The sequence below is a fragment of the Lasioglossum baleicum genome, chromosome 10, assembly GCF_051020765.1.
Source record: "Lasioglossum baleicum chromosome 10, iyLasBale1, whole genome shotgun sequence".
NCBI classification, from domain to species: Eukaryota; Metazoa; Arthropoda; class Insecta; order Hymenoptera; family Halictidae; genus Lasioglossum; species Lasioglossum baleicum.
Window position 1 is genome coordinate 13790400 of NC_134938.1, and position 14523 is coordinate 13804922.

At 41.3% G+C, this 14523-nt stretch overlaps 1 protein-coding gene across 6 annotated transcripts in view; it reads right to left on the reverse strand.

Moving 5' to 3' along the window:
- Sesn (Sestrin) overlaps nucleotides 1-14523 on the reverse strand; it is a 214447-nt gene that overhangs the window by 25994 nt on the left and 173930 nt on the right. Inside the window, exon 1 of one of the 6 annotated variants that reach the window (XM_076432644.1) lies at nucleotides 12071-13753. The exons of the other annotated variants lie outside the window; for them this stretch is intronic. Coding sequence (XP_076288759.1) covers nucleotides 12071-12091 — 21 coding nt within the window. The 5' untranslated portion in view covers nucleotides 12092-13753. Of the gene's footprint in view, nucleotides 1-12070; nucleotides 13754-14523 lie in introns of those variants that run through there. 6 annotated transcript variants of the gene reach the window in all.

Below are 14523 nucleotides of genomic sequence, written 5' to 3' on the forward strand. Positions count from 1 at the left end.
ATTTTTTTAGACATTAGTGACTATAAATAAAATCGTGGAGCGCCCACGAAGATTACGTCAATATATTTTAGCGCTCCATGCTTTTATTTATAGTGACTAATGTCTAAAAAGATTATTTTCTCCTTTTTAGTGCATTTTAAAAGTTCTTTTTATATATTTTTTTATTTTCTACTTTTCAGTCTTTTTTAAATGGAACGCCAGATATAGTAATACTGGTATGAAATAGTAAGATGTATATAGAAACGGAAGATATGGAAATACGCGAGATAGAATGAAGGGATTATTCCGAGAGACGACGACTCTTGATGGAGTCCGAAATTGTCCGAAATGAAACTGAATGAACGAAACTCAGCTCCTTCGGTGCGAAGTGGGTCTTTGGAGTGGGGATGATTCGCTTAGTGGAGTAGGGAGCTCTGGCGCGCGGAGTGGGGATTGTTGAACGCGATTACGTACTACCGAGCGTCGCGCGACGAGGTGTGACGGTTAATATTAAAATTTTTTTCTCCTGAATGCACAGTTCTTTTTTTAAATTTGTTTTTTAATATTGCCTTGTCATCCAGTTCTGAGCTATGTTTAAAGTTTCAAGTCTCTAGCTCATCGGGAAGTGGTTTAAAATTCGATTACAAGATTTGACGCAAACAAGAACAACAACAACGACGACGACGACAACTCGGCAAGCTAATATAAGCGTGGTAAAAATGAAATAAAAATTGATTTCATCCCTTAATCACATTACAATATTCTGAAATTTTTCTAATCCTTTACCGTTTTATATTTCACCCAACCAGTTTCTTCATAAATGCATAGAGATCCGCAGTCTAGTGATAAATTTTCTCTTGCCTCGATTTATGCATTTATGACAAAAATGTATTGGAGTCATGGCGTCTGTTTAGTCATGGTCGAGTCCGGTGTACGAAGAGGCAAGATAGACCCTCTTACAAAGTGTTCACCAGATTATTGAATAGGTATCTAGGAGTTAACAAGTGGTCTCACGACTCGGTAATCAATTCTCGAACAGCCCACGAGGAGCTCGCGTGTTCTCAATAGCATCGTGCAACGTCCGTTACCAACAATCGACAACTCTCGCTTCTCTGCCATTAACACCTCCGACGTTCTCTATTTTTCCCTACAATCTTCCCCGCAGGAACGTGGTGGTGCACACTAACGATATCTCCAACAAAATTAACATATAAGTAGCTTACATCACTTGCTCCTCGAGTCGAACGGGAAAAAGTGACATAACTTTTTTTATAATTATTTGTCTATGGAACTTCTAGCAGTGCATTCGTCAAATTTTTCCGGTTCAAATGAGCCCAAGCACGATACAGTTCGGTTTGTATTTGTCTGTGTAATCCACGATAAACTAGAACCTCTGCTATCCGAACTATCAGTTTTTCGATGATAGAATGGTCACCTGGATCCGAATTATGTCGTGCTTGGACTCGTTTTACTCTAAAAAATGTCAGGAATATATTAATCAATGTTTCATAAAAAAAATACTTCATAATTTTCAGTGTTACGTTTAAAACAAATGTGCTTCGAATTGTGCCAAGTTTGGGCTCGTTTTACTCGGAAAAATGCCAGGAATGTGTTGATCAATGTTTCACAGAAATTAATTGACCGTATTGTGTTTAGAACAAATGTGCTCGGAATTACAATGGTAGATACAGGAGGAATGTAGACGAACGAATGGCAGCGTTGGACAGCGTTAATTTGTCGGTCGGGTCTGAGAAAGGGGCTCGTAAAATCGAGACGAACCGTGTGAATTCGATAAAGCGTCGGGAAATCAGAGAGCACGCTAGATTTCGCATCCTTTTAAACCGCTTATCTTTATTCTGTGGGGGGAGCATAAGGCTCGGCTCTGTTGGGGGACCGGAGCACATGTTTGCGTGGCCTAAAACAACACAGCGCCACGAGGCTCGAGTGTCACTGGCCTTATCGAGCATAGACGACGGGAGTGTGTGGCGTAGCACATGCGTGAAAGGCGCCACAAGTTTAGCAGACCTGGAGGTCTTTTCTCTATTGTAAAATCTGGAAACTGTTGGCCCGTTTCCGCGAAGAAATTACGCAATTGTCGAGGAGGTTCTCTCTCTCTCTCTCTCTCTGTGGAGCTGGTGGATCGAGAGGAATTTAAATGATTCTTTTTTTTTTGTTGTACATGCGAGTATATCTGGAGGTGATAACATGGTAGCGATAAAACGACAAGAGAGAACAGCGGATTCTGAACCGGGTAGAGCACAAGGCCGCGAAGGAAGCCGAGTGTGAACTGCTTATCTTGTTTTCGATAGGACTTCAAGGACGCGAATTATGCTGCCGAGTCTGCCTGCTACTATTTCGAGATACCTAACGCCCGGGCTGACTCAGATGACGACGAAGGTGAGGAGGACACGGCGAAGGCGAAGATCAAGACGATGAACAAGAGCTAAGTCAGGTCTTCTTTGTCTTTACCTGACTTAGCTCTTGTTCGTCGTCTTGATCTTCGTATTCGCCTGATTTAGGTCTTCGTAGTCTTTACTAAGTCAGGCGAATATGAAGAGGGTCTAGTTTAAATGAATTCAAAAACGAAGCAGACCTGACACGGTCGGGGATGATGACGGAGAAGGTCTGGCTTAGAAGAAGAAGAAGGTCTAGCTTAGAAGAAGAAGAAGGTCTAGCTCAGAAGAAGGTCTAGCTTACAAGAAGAAGGTCTACCTCAGCTGAAGAAGGTCTTAACTAAGGTGGAGAAAATCTAGCTCAGCTGAAGAAGGTCTTAACTCAGATGGAGAAGGTCTAGCTCAAGTGAAGACGAAGAAGAAGAAGGTCTAGCTCAGCTAAAGGAGGTCTAGCTCAGAAGAAGAAGGTCTAACTCAGATGAAGATCTAGCTCAACCGAAGAAAGCCACAGCTTTCATCAGACAAAGGCAAAGATATGGAGGCCCTAACAAAGACGAAGGCGAGTCCTTCAAGACAGAGAAACATCTTCAGCTGGGCCAGCTACTCGAAAGAGAAGAGGACCGGTCACCGAGTGGCACCATAAACAATGACTTTCTAACCGGACTGGAACCATGGACCCCGGGCGAGGTTGTGGTATCGTAGGGAGTTGATAGATTCCAGATGTTGGTATGTAACGGGGTCGTGAAGTATGGTCCGGGTCGAGGGCATAAAAACGTCGAGAACAACCGAAGAACGAAGAGAAAACCGAGAGAGGAACGGGGTGAACACACACGAGAGAGAGCCAGTCGATCTCGCGTTTAACCTTTCGCATGTGCCTTCTGGGAAATGAACGAGTGACCGATAAGATACAGAGGCGTTTTAAATGTTGAGCTTCGGGGATCCGCTTCTCGGTTGTGATGGGAGTCATTTAGTGTGGCTGTACTGGTGGAGAATAGTATATGGTGGCAGGACGGGTTCGAACATGATCTGCTGCCTTGACGTTGGCAATGTGAGAATTTGTTTACAGCATCCTGCGATCAAGCTTTGTGTGGTGGGTTATTAAAAATGCTGATCTGCAGAGCTACTCCTTGATACTCCTTGATACAGTGTGATCTGAATAAATATAGTATGTGCTGAACGGGACGAGTATCAAAACAATAAGTTCGATATTCGGATGACCTTCAACAACCTAGACATGTGTTCGAACATCGACAACAACACGCGAACGACAAATATTTTTCAGTCGCGCAGCTATCGACTGATCGCCATTGAATATGTGATTAGCCGTCGCGTAAGCGATAATTCTATTACCCAAGAAAAACAATCGTTGAAAATTCGCGTTCAGTGTTGAAGACCGGACTGTCCACGGTGAGTCACGCGCAATCAACCGGCAATAATCGCACCGCCTTCGGCTCGGGAATCGTTTAAACATTCTTCGAGGAGCTATTAAACAACCTCCTCAGCAAGCACGTGTCTGTTACGTGAAAACTGTAACATCGTGCAAACAAAACCATGGACGAAAATTCAAGTTCAAAATTTTGTTTGCTTCAACAAACAAGTAATTTCAAATATTACTGTAAAATTTTAATGTTGAACCTCTGCAATGTAAAACGAGTACTGGTCCATAAATCCGGTGTTAGGCTTGCCAAGTCCCTCCGACATAAATAAGGTATCAATCACTTTCCCCTTATCCCCAGGATCCCACGCTTTCCCGTACCTGGATTTCTAATTACAGCCGGTACGCACATGGCGCATGAATTTATGGTTGCTTAGGGTGTTGCGCTGCTCCCGGATAAAGTCGGCTACCGGGTTCAGCCCTCGACTGGTGGAACAGGATCAAAATAACCCACGCTCCGTCCCCCTGGGGAGTCTTGTCGAACTGGTTAGGGCACTACCTGAATAACCCTAACCTGTTATCAGTCTTACTGATTCCTGGTTTGACCCTTTCTTCCAAACAAAGTGGAGGAGCAGTTTTAATCATCAGTGGACTAAGAGACTTTTCACTTCACCGTCGCCCAATCGTGGATCTAGTGGACAGTCATGGTCCTAGTGGACTATCATAGACGTAGAGAGCAAATCATAGAGTTAGGGGAAAATCATACACCTGCTGGACAAGCATAGACCTAGTGGAAAAACATGAACCCAGTGGGCAACCATAAACCCACAGAACATCCATACACCTAGTGGGGGGCAACCATAAACAACACCTTGGCTACCGGAAGCCTACTAATAAGATTTTCAATAATGATGTATCAAAAGGAAGCTGAGCAATCTCCGGAGATGACTCGTCGTTTCCCAATTGAAGTCGTTATTGCCGCCGAGGACCCATTAAAAACTGGACAATGACCCGAAACTGATGATCATCAGTAGCTAAAATGAGTACCCAAACGAAAGTACGCTAAGAACCAGGACTCTGGCAGGGTTTGAACAACCGGGGAGCAAAAGAGGTTGATGTTAGGTTCATTCAGAGGTCCGATGTGTCCCGATGACACGAAAACGAGCAAAAAGAAAAAGCTGTGGCCTCGTGTGCACAAGCTCTCCGGACCCGTTTTTCGAGGTCTTCGAGAAGCGAAGGCGGCCTATGACCGCTTGTAACAACATTGAGAGCCAGAGCCGAGATCTCCAGAACCGGTTCTCGGCTTGGAAAACAATTTTTCGATCTCGGGGGAATTGGACAGAGAGAGAGAGAGAGGGGGGGGAGGGAGAGAGAAGGGGGACAGACAGTGTTGGCAGGACAGAAAACAGCAGGGGGAGAGAAGTGGAGAGATTCGACGAGAGCGTATGTCTCAACGAGCCACCGTGCCCAGATGGGAGCGTATATCCTCATCAGCCGAATAGGAAGAGGATCCAAGAGGGGTGGAGGGGAAAACAGAGACAACGAGATAGGGGAAGAGCGAGAAAGAATGGGACAATGTGTGGCATCACGATTCCCCCGGTTAAAAATAATCCGGAGAGCGATCTTTCGTTAGCCTTTCTTCTTTTCTTTCTCTTGGGTTTAACTCCCTCTTTCGCTGGTCGTTTTAACCCTTACGTAGTCAACCGGAATGTATAGATTATTTAAAACCTTTCTGTATTTAACACATGTTTGCACAAATTCTCATTGTAGCGCTATAAATTGAGATATCTGTGGTTAAAATTTTTAATTGTTAGATTGCATTATTTTTTCATGACTTTCACAAACACTACAATTAATAAGTAAGCTCAAATTTGACAACCACAGATATTAGCGAGTAAAGGAATGGACATTCGGACAAATTTTGTAATATTTTTAGAGGATCATTAACAAATTGTTGAAAGAAATATAGTACATGGATACCCGGTTGACTGCACAAGGGTTAAAGCGACTTCAAAAGGCTCGAGATTCTCCAGTCGCGGAGATAATAAAAGTCCGAGACTGGTGTAAGAATTGAAACTGGCTCCCGGTGGCCGATGGGATTGCGTAACGCGGTGCGCCGGAGAAAAACATTAGAAATGCAAAACTGCGGGACAGGCAAGTCGGCGGACAGGCACCGCAAACTTGTCTCGTAATGGCCGGCAGATTGCTTTACCAAGAGCTTGACTGTGCAGTAGCATAATCGCTGCGATTTCGGAGCATTCAGTCTGTCAATGAGTTCGTCGAGTCGTGAGAATCGATGCACGGACAGACACACGTGACCATTTGCGACATTGTCGCAAGCTTATGGACAACAGTAGATAAGTTCGAGTGCGAGATATCTTGTCGATGTTCCTTCAGTATGACGGAGAACATCGTCTGGTGTAACGGCTAGTTTACAGATTTGTTTAATAATAATTGAACTTTGTTATTCATCCTATTTTTTATAATATTGTTATGGATGCGTTCGCGACACTTTTCTGATTAAAACGAACCCAAACACGATACGCTTCGGATCTCGTTTGCTTTTTTAACGTCAATTCAATGAAGCCACTATTTTGGTTCGGATAACCGAGCTTTTATTTTTTCGTGGATTACTCGAATAAATATACTCCGAATTATGCCATGTTCGGACTCGTTTTAATCAGGAAAACGTCGCCGATATGTTAGTGAAGATTTCATTTGAAAATTCGATCATTAAACATTACAAATTCTATATAACTGTTTTATCAACTGTGAATTCTATTGACTTTCATAAGTGTGCATTATGTTTCTCATTAACTTAATCTTAAGATAAAACACTTATTTTGTATGGACGTATGGATGTATTCTGCCACTATTTTTAAACTAATAAATTAAGTCCTGTCGATATCTCAGTTTTACGACAAAATAGAAAAAAACCGTCCAACAATTCCCGATCGAAGAGCATTCATATCAATCTATCGACAGGCATAGTGTATTCGATTACCATAACAGATAGAGAGAGAGCCACGTATGGTAGATCCACTGCGACGAATGAACTTTGATATTATTCGAATGCGTCTCTCGATCTGCTTATCTCCCCGCCTTCTCGAACTCGCAAAAATTAGCAACAAAGTATCGTTAATCACGCATGCGCGATTAAACGAGAAAAACGGAAGCTACACGTGACATCCGAGGGGGGCGGAAAAATATCTCGAGATTGCACGCGGAACGCAATCAATCAAATTTTTACAAATAATAAAATGCTAAATATAATTTTCAAATACTGTGATGAATCAAATTTTACAAACACTAAAATGATATTAAATTAAATTTTACAGATACTGGAACGATAACAAATAAAATTTTATAAACAACAAAATGATAAATCAAATTTTACAAATGCTGTGATGAATCAAATTTTGCAAACGCTAAAATGATATTAAATCAAATTTTACAGATACTGGAACGATAACAAATAAAATTTTATAAACAACAAAATGATAAATCAAATTTTACAAATGCTGTGATGAATCAAATTTTGCAAACGCTAAAATGATATTAAATCAAATTTTACAGATACTGAGATGATAACAAATGAAATTTTATAAACAACAAAATGATAAATCAGATTTTGCATATACTAAAACGATAAGAAATCAAATTTTACAAATGATAAAACGATGATAAATCAAATTTTATAAAGACGAGAAAATTGATTAATAAATATTTATACAAATATTTTTATTATGTTTTGTTTATTTTATTAGATTGTAAAATCATTCTTGCTCGAATAGCTCCAGACTGAGAAGAAAGAAAATTCTCGGAGCTCGTTCAGCCGAACCGAGATTCTCGAATAATTAATAATGTTTTTAATGATCCCGAGCGAGAAGTCACGTTCGGTTCGCGTAATGGAGTCGATGGAAGGGCGTAATCATCAAGAATAAAGTTGCATAGATAGCCGGCGATAAACAGATGACGTTCATTGGCAGCTCTACAGAGGGAACGAATCAACATAAACGAGGGCCAGCGACGTGCTCCACGTGTTATTTATGTGAATACGCGGTATGTTGAGTGCGCGGGTTGTCTGCCACATCGTTGAAAAATATATAGAGTTTCGTTTATTCAGGTAGCAGGGATAAAGAGGAGCGTAGTGCCGTCGCTGCTACTTACCATGTTGAAATTGTTACATAAAAGTGACACGAGCCGGGAACGTTAATTGCGTTACTCGCCGTTGATTCTGATTAGGCGAGCTACGCCGACGGCTATGATGCTCTGCAATTTACGAAGGATAGAACAGCAACATTGTTCTGATTGTAAGAGATAAGAGAGATTCCAGATTCATTGTAAAATAAGTCATAAATATAAGCAGTCTGATTAGAACAGATTAGAAATTACAAATGTGAATTGTTTAATAAACAGACAACTATTTGTAGACCTTTTAATTAAAATTAGAAAATATTGATTGGAAAGAAAGAACTGATTAGAACAGTTTACAGATTGTAAATGTGAATTGTTTAATAAACAGACAACTATCTGTAGACCTTTTAATTAGAAATAGAAAATATTGATTGGAAAAAAAGAACTGATTAAAACAGTTTAAAGATTGTTAATGCGAATTGTTTACTAAACAGACAACTGTTTGCAGACCCTTCAATTAAAAAATAGAAAATATTGATTGGAAAAAAAGAACTGATTAGAACAGTTTACAGATTGTAAATGTGAATTGTTTACTAAACAGACAACTACCTGTAGACCCTTTAATTAAAAATAGAAAATATGGATCGGAAAAAAAGAACTGATTAGAACAGATTAGAAATCACAAATGTGAATTGTTTAATAAACAAACAGCTGTTTGTAAACATTTCAAGTAAAGATAGAAAATATTAATTGTTGTGTATATATTTAATTTTGCATTCACATAAAAATAAACCTAATCAAAATAAAACTATGAAGTCAGGCTGGAAGCTTGTACTCTTCAATTACCATTTTGTCGAAGATAAGTGACCGGTGATGAATGGACAGGAGTGTAAATAGCTATGATTTAATAGTTAGTGTGGCTACGAAGAATTGCAATGAAAAAGAAAACCATTGTACAAGCTTGTCAGCCGATTCTGATTGATGACAATGCTGCTGGATTGTTTATTTAGCCGGGCAGATCGACGAAAATGGCACCCCCGGCCGTCGGGGTACGCGCGCAAGGTTATGAACCGCGTCAATGCGAACGACAATATAAATAGCGTGAGTTGGCAACTAAGTGTCTCATTTCTTCTGTTTAGTAATGGTCCCCCGCGCGTGGCCAATTATACATTCGACAAAACCGAACAATGCATCGCGCGATAACACCGAACGGTAACAAAATAACAATTATTGCGAGCTCACCTTGTTTCACCGTTTCACCGAGCTTGAGGGAGCACCTCGAGAAATTACACTGACGATGTTGCACGCATTGTTTATGAGATTGCGGGCTTAAATGAACATTGATAGCGCTCTAAAGAGAGCATGATTCACAGGTGTACAACGCCGTTCACAAGTTGCAAGAGATTTCGCGAGAGGGGTGACGAAACGCGTCGAGAAAATTGGCAAAGGGATAACGTCGATGGCATCATTTTAATGTGGTACTTTTGAGATTAACCATTTCTTTGTGAAACTTCTAGCAACGTGTCCGCGAGAGTTTCTCGATTAAAATGAGACCAAACTCGATGCGATTCGGGCCTCAGATACTCGTTTAATACACGATTTAGTAGAACCTCGCTTATCCGAACTCTCCATTATGAGTTGCAAGCTTGACAGTTTAATTTAAATCGGTGCATACGCAAGAGGATGGTATGTAAGAGTGTTTACAACAAGAAAATTGTAAAAGAAAAATTATTTAGAAAAGAACAAAATGTCTGTGAACGACGAAACTCGTCAATAATGGAGGAGTTAGGGTAAAATTCTGACGCAACAGGGGACACTCTACGTGACATCCTAAACTGTACCTCTACCTGTGTCAAAGGAAGGAAACCGTTTTGCTGTGTTATGAAACCTTTCGGAACACGCACGGAAATAGAACGCGCACGATTTGCCAGAATGTGTAACCGGTCCCTGTTCTCGGAAACCGTGACCTATCTCACCACAAGCAAGTTTTTCCATTTTTCTTACATTTTGTTCCCCTCGGTTAGTTTCGTTCGAACAGGTTCGAAACAACGTGATAGATCAGACCGGACACGACAGGTGTGCGAACGTAAACCAGAAAGAGAGAGAACTGTAGATTGGGAGCAATCCTTATCTGGATCAAAAGTTTCAAATAACATCCTCCACTCGAAGTTATCAATCGATATCAACGTGGTCTCTCTCTCTCTCTCTCTCTCTCTCTCTCTCTCTCTCTCTCTCTCTCTCTCTCTCGATTGCCTTGGGGACACCGATACCACGGGAAGTGGCAGATTACTCATCGAGAATGATTAACCTGTTAACCGGACGAAACAGATTCGTGCAACTGCTACTTGTTTGCTCGACTATAATTACTATGCACGGTAACGCTGGTATGTACTGATATTGAGAATATTTTACATTCAGCATTTGTTCTTTCGCGAGCAGTTCGAAGCCTTCCCTCCACGAATCTGTAGATTTACAAACGTGTTCACGAAATATTTTAGTATTTCTCAAATTGAACATTTGTTTTCGCGAGTGATTCGAAGCCTTTCCTCCACGAATCTGTCGAACGACAAATTTACAAGTTTTTTAGGATTTTTCAAATTGTCATTTGTTCTCTCGCGAGTGGTTCGAAGCCCTTCCTCCACGAATCTATCGATTATTCACAGAAATGTTCACGAAATTTTTTAAACTGTTATTTGTGCTTTCGCGAGCACTTCGAAGCCTTCCCTCCACTGATCTGTTGATCATTTGCAGACACTCCGGCGACATTTTCAAGAATTTCTCAAATCGTCATTTGTTCTTTCGCGAGCAGTTCGAAGCCTTCCCTCCACTGATCTGTTGATCATTTGCAGACACCCCGGCGACATTTTCAAGAATTTTTCAAATCCTCAGCTGTTCTTTCGCGAGAGGTTCGAACCCTTCCCTCCACTAATCTGTTGATCATTACTCTATTTTACAATTAATTAATGAGGTGGGAAAAAATACGAATTGAGAGCCACCAATTAATTTATTCACCCAGTATAGACGAAGATATCTCGTGTGTAGTGATGCGTTAATGGGCGAACAGTTTGAGAAGACTATGTGAATTGCCAGAGGATTTGCAAGTCTCGCAGACAGCAAGTGGTCGGTGAAGGGTTAATAGCGTTGTGATAGCCGATTAGTACAACTTATATCATTGACATTTGATTTATTGCAGTCTCTTATTTGAAGAGACCCGGCGATGCCCGGTTGATGGTCGTAATAGAAATCTACCCCACTCCAATCACGGCAAACTAATGATAAATGCGTTCCGGAAATGGAATAGACGGCTACTATGAATTTCAGACCTCTTCTATTCATTATATTCAAATCAGTTTCTATCGCTACTACCGCTAAACTATTTTTTACACGGCACACCGCATATATTTTCCTCGGTATTATCACAAAGCGTAAGAAAACGAGTCCAACGAGTACCATGAACATGCCATTGCGATCATTCAATCTCGAGATATTCATAATATTGATTTCGAGATATTCATATTTCAAAATCGAATATCTCGAGATCGAATGATCGCAATGACACGTTCATGGTACTCGTTGGATTCGTCTCTTCACGCTCTACGAGAATATCGAAGAAAAAACATAGGTTGTCGTTCGAGACAAACTAATGGCCTTGAAATCTAATTAAGAAATTTGTAGTTTGCACAAGTTTAGACTGAGAAATCTCTTCACGGTGCAATAAATAAAGACAACCGACACTGTCCAGTGTCTTCAGCGTCGTACATGTCACAGTAGAATTTGAAAAATCAGCTTTCGGAGGTTTTAAATCGCGCGGTGACGAACGCGTCTCGCGCAACACCTATCAATTCTTTCGAGCATAGTGTGATCCCTGTCCGACATATAGTTTCTTCCTCTATTTCTGCCGAACGAGTCGTAAGGTCTCGGTGACTTTCCGAACGCGCCGGTCGCATGCCAGTATGGAGAAACAGAGTATGCACGTGTACGTAACCGAGTCGTACATAATTGCTAGAAACGCGTGTAAAGCCTGGAAAGCCGGTCGATCTCGCTGTTACCAGGCGAGCGCGTACTATACCAAACTATGTATACTCTCCGTACAGCGATACGCTCGAAAATGCTCGACGATCCTCGCGACTGAAATTATGAAAACGAGAAACAATAATATAGAAAAAAAAAAATGGTAAAAACTTACGTCATTTCCAATCTGACCCATGTTGGCGGCACCACCACGATTCGCGATTGTATCCGCCCTCGGGCAAGACTCGGTCACGTTAGCCACAGGAATTTTGGACGATTTATAATAAATACACTATATATATATATAATATCAATCTATCTTTATGTATATGTATATACGTAGAAAGTTATATGAAAGACTTTCGGTAGTGTGTATACGAGTTGAATACAAAAAAAGATGGCAGTTCTTTCGGGGCCTCTTTTTTTCAGAAAAAAGTCCCTTCTTCTCGTTAAAGCTCTCTCTGTCTCGTAGAAAAATTCGTGAGAACAACTTCTCAGATGATGAAACTCCTTGTTTCCGTTTCACCGGTTAGTCTGAACGGTGGGTTTTCCTTCGGCTACGAACGTCCGTGAGTTGTCACACTCGTGGTACACCGGCGAGAAATGACCAGTCATAATATATACAATATATCACAGAAGTATTGCTGGTACCCTTTGCTGCGAGCGGGTATATGAATTAGGCATAGACGACGAGCCCGGCTTTGAAATGATAGAAGAAGAAGGTGACGTTGAGACGATCACGACGGCGGTGAATGTGCAAATGATAAATCGTTCACGTAGAAACACCGGCCACTTTCGAGAATTAATATAATAATTGAATAAAATCGAACTGGGAGAAGAGAAGATCCACACGAATCAGGTTACACTGGACATTACGTGCAAGGGGAGTTTGTTACGGTGAGCGATGTGCACGGAAAGAGAGCCGGTTGCTAACTGACGATAACTAGCGCCTCGATAGCCAAGCTGAGCGATCATCTGATCGCGGCGCGCGCAGTGGGGGAAGCGAGAGCGGCCGGTGGGGAGACTCGCCGGCCGTACGTGCACGCGATTGGCCGGCAGGGCCGTAGCAACAGCGGCCACCGACCCGAGACGCGAACGCCGGTGAAAATTTTCATAGAAACTTCGTGAAAAATCGTGCGAACGCCGCGTCCCTCTCTCTCTCTCTCTCTCTCTCTCTCTATCTCTCTCTCTTTCTGAGTCATTCGTGACATTTCGCGAATGCATCGCGTTGCGCAATAGGTTTGTCTTAGGCGGCGGACGAGGGGATGTGGAAAATGTGGAAAATTGTTGATACGAGGCTGGGGACGAGACCAGGCGGCCGGCTTGATCAGCTGATGCCTTAGCAACAGGAGTACGAACCGTTCTAAAAATATCGATCCCAGATGATTATACGGCCGGTGCATAGCCGGTAAAAGTAAACGAACACGCCGCGCCGGCTTGTCGCTGGGAGGAACAGGCCTCTCTGAGTTTTTCACAGCTGGTCGTGCCCAACAGGAAAATGGAAACATTCGGCAGTTTTACAAGCCCAGGAAATTTACCTGCGTCCCTGTGGTCGTTTACCTGGGATCTTCCGCCTGCCTCTTCGGCAAAAATGCTGCCTGACCATTTAAATGGACGGAACCCCTCGTCCCTTTAAAGCTGGCGACCTTTCAATAACCACAGCTGGGAGTTTCGAATGGTCGTTGAAATATTTCTTTAAATTGGTCGGATTTCGAGCGTACGGCTGGTCGCCAGAGTCTCCAGACGCCATGAAGTGATGCAACTTCTTCAAGGCTTGGTGGAGACGTTTTTTGATACCGAGGGTATACATATACAGGGTGTGTCAGCTGAAGGAGGCTACCTAAATATCTACTGTATTTTTAATGCCATCAAACACAGGTATTTATGGCATAATTTAAATGGTATCGAAGGAGGAATATCATGGAATAACAATTTTTATTTGTCCGGTTATTTTTTCAAATTTTTTTCAAGGTCATCGTTATTTTTTTATCGGGACAACTTATTTTTTCTTATTCCATCTTGTTAGTGACTTAAGCATATTCACATGTATTTTTTCAGCCGCTATAAAATGGAATAGAAAAAATAAGTTCTCCCAATGAAAAAATAACGATGACCGTGGAAAAATTAGGAAAAAATGACCGGACAAAAGAAATTGTTCTTCTATGATATTCCTCCTTCGATACTATTTAAATTATGCCATAAATATCTTTTCTGCCATTAAAAATGAGGGAGATATTTAGGTGGCCTTCTTCAGCTGACACTCTGTATAGTATGTATATAGTTGTATATGTATATAGTGTATAGTACACAGTGAACCACGGTAATATTCGGACACTTTTGAAAGGACGATAACTGTTTTAATATCGGATTATACGACCTGGATATTTTTTGAGGAGTTACAGCAATTGATTTCCTACATTACGTGGAAAAGAGATTTTGGAGAAATTGCAATTGATCGGAATTATAAAGCATTATAGGGGCCTATTCTTAAAATTGAAAAAATACATTTTGTAGATCTGTGTCAATTGTACATATTCTGAAAATTTCATTACAATAGATCAACGTTCAAACAAGCTACAATCGTTTAAAGATGGCAGTTTTTCACCATTTTAAGCCTGAAATAAATCT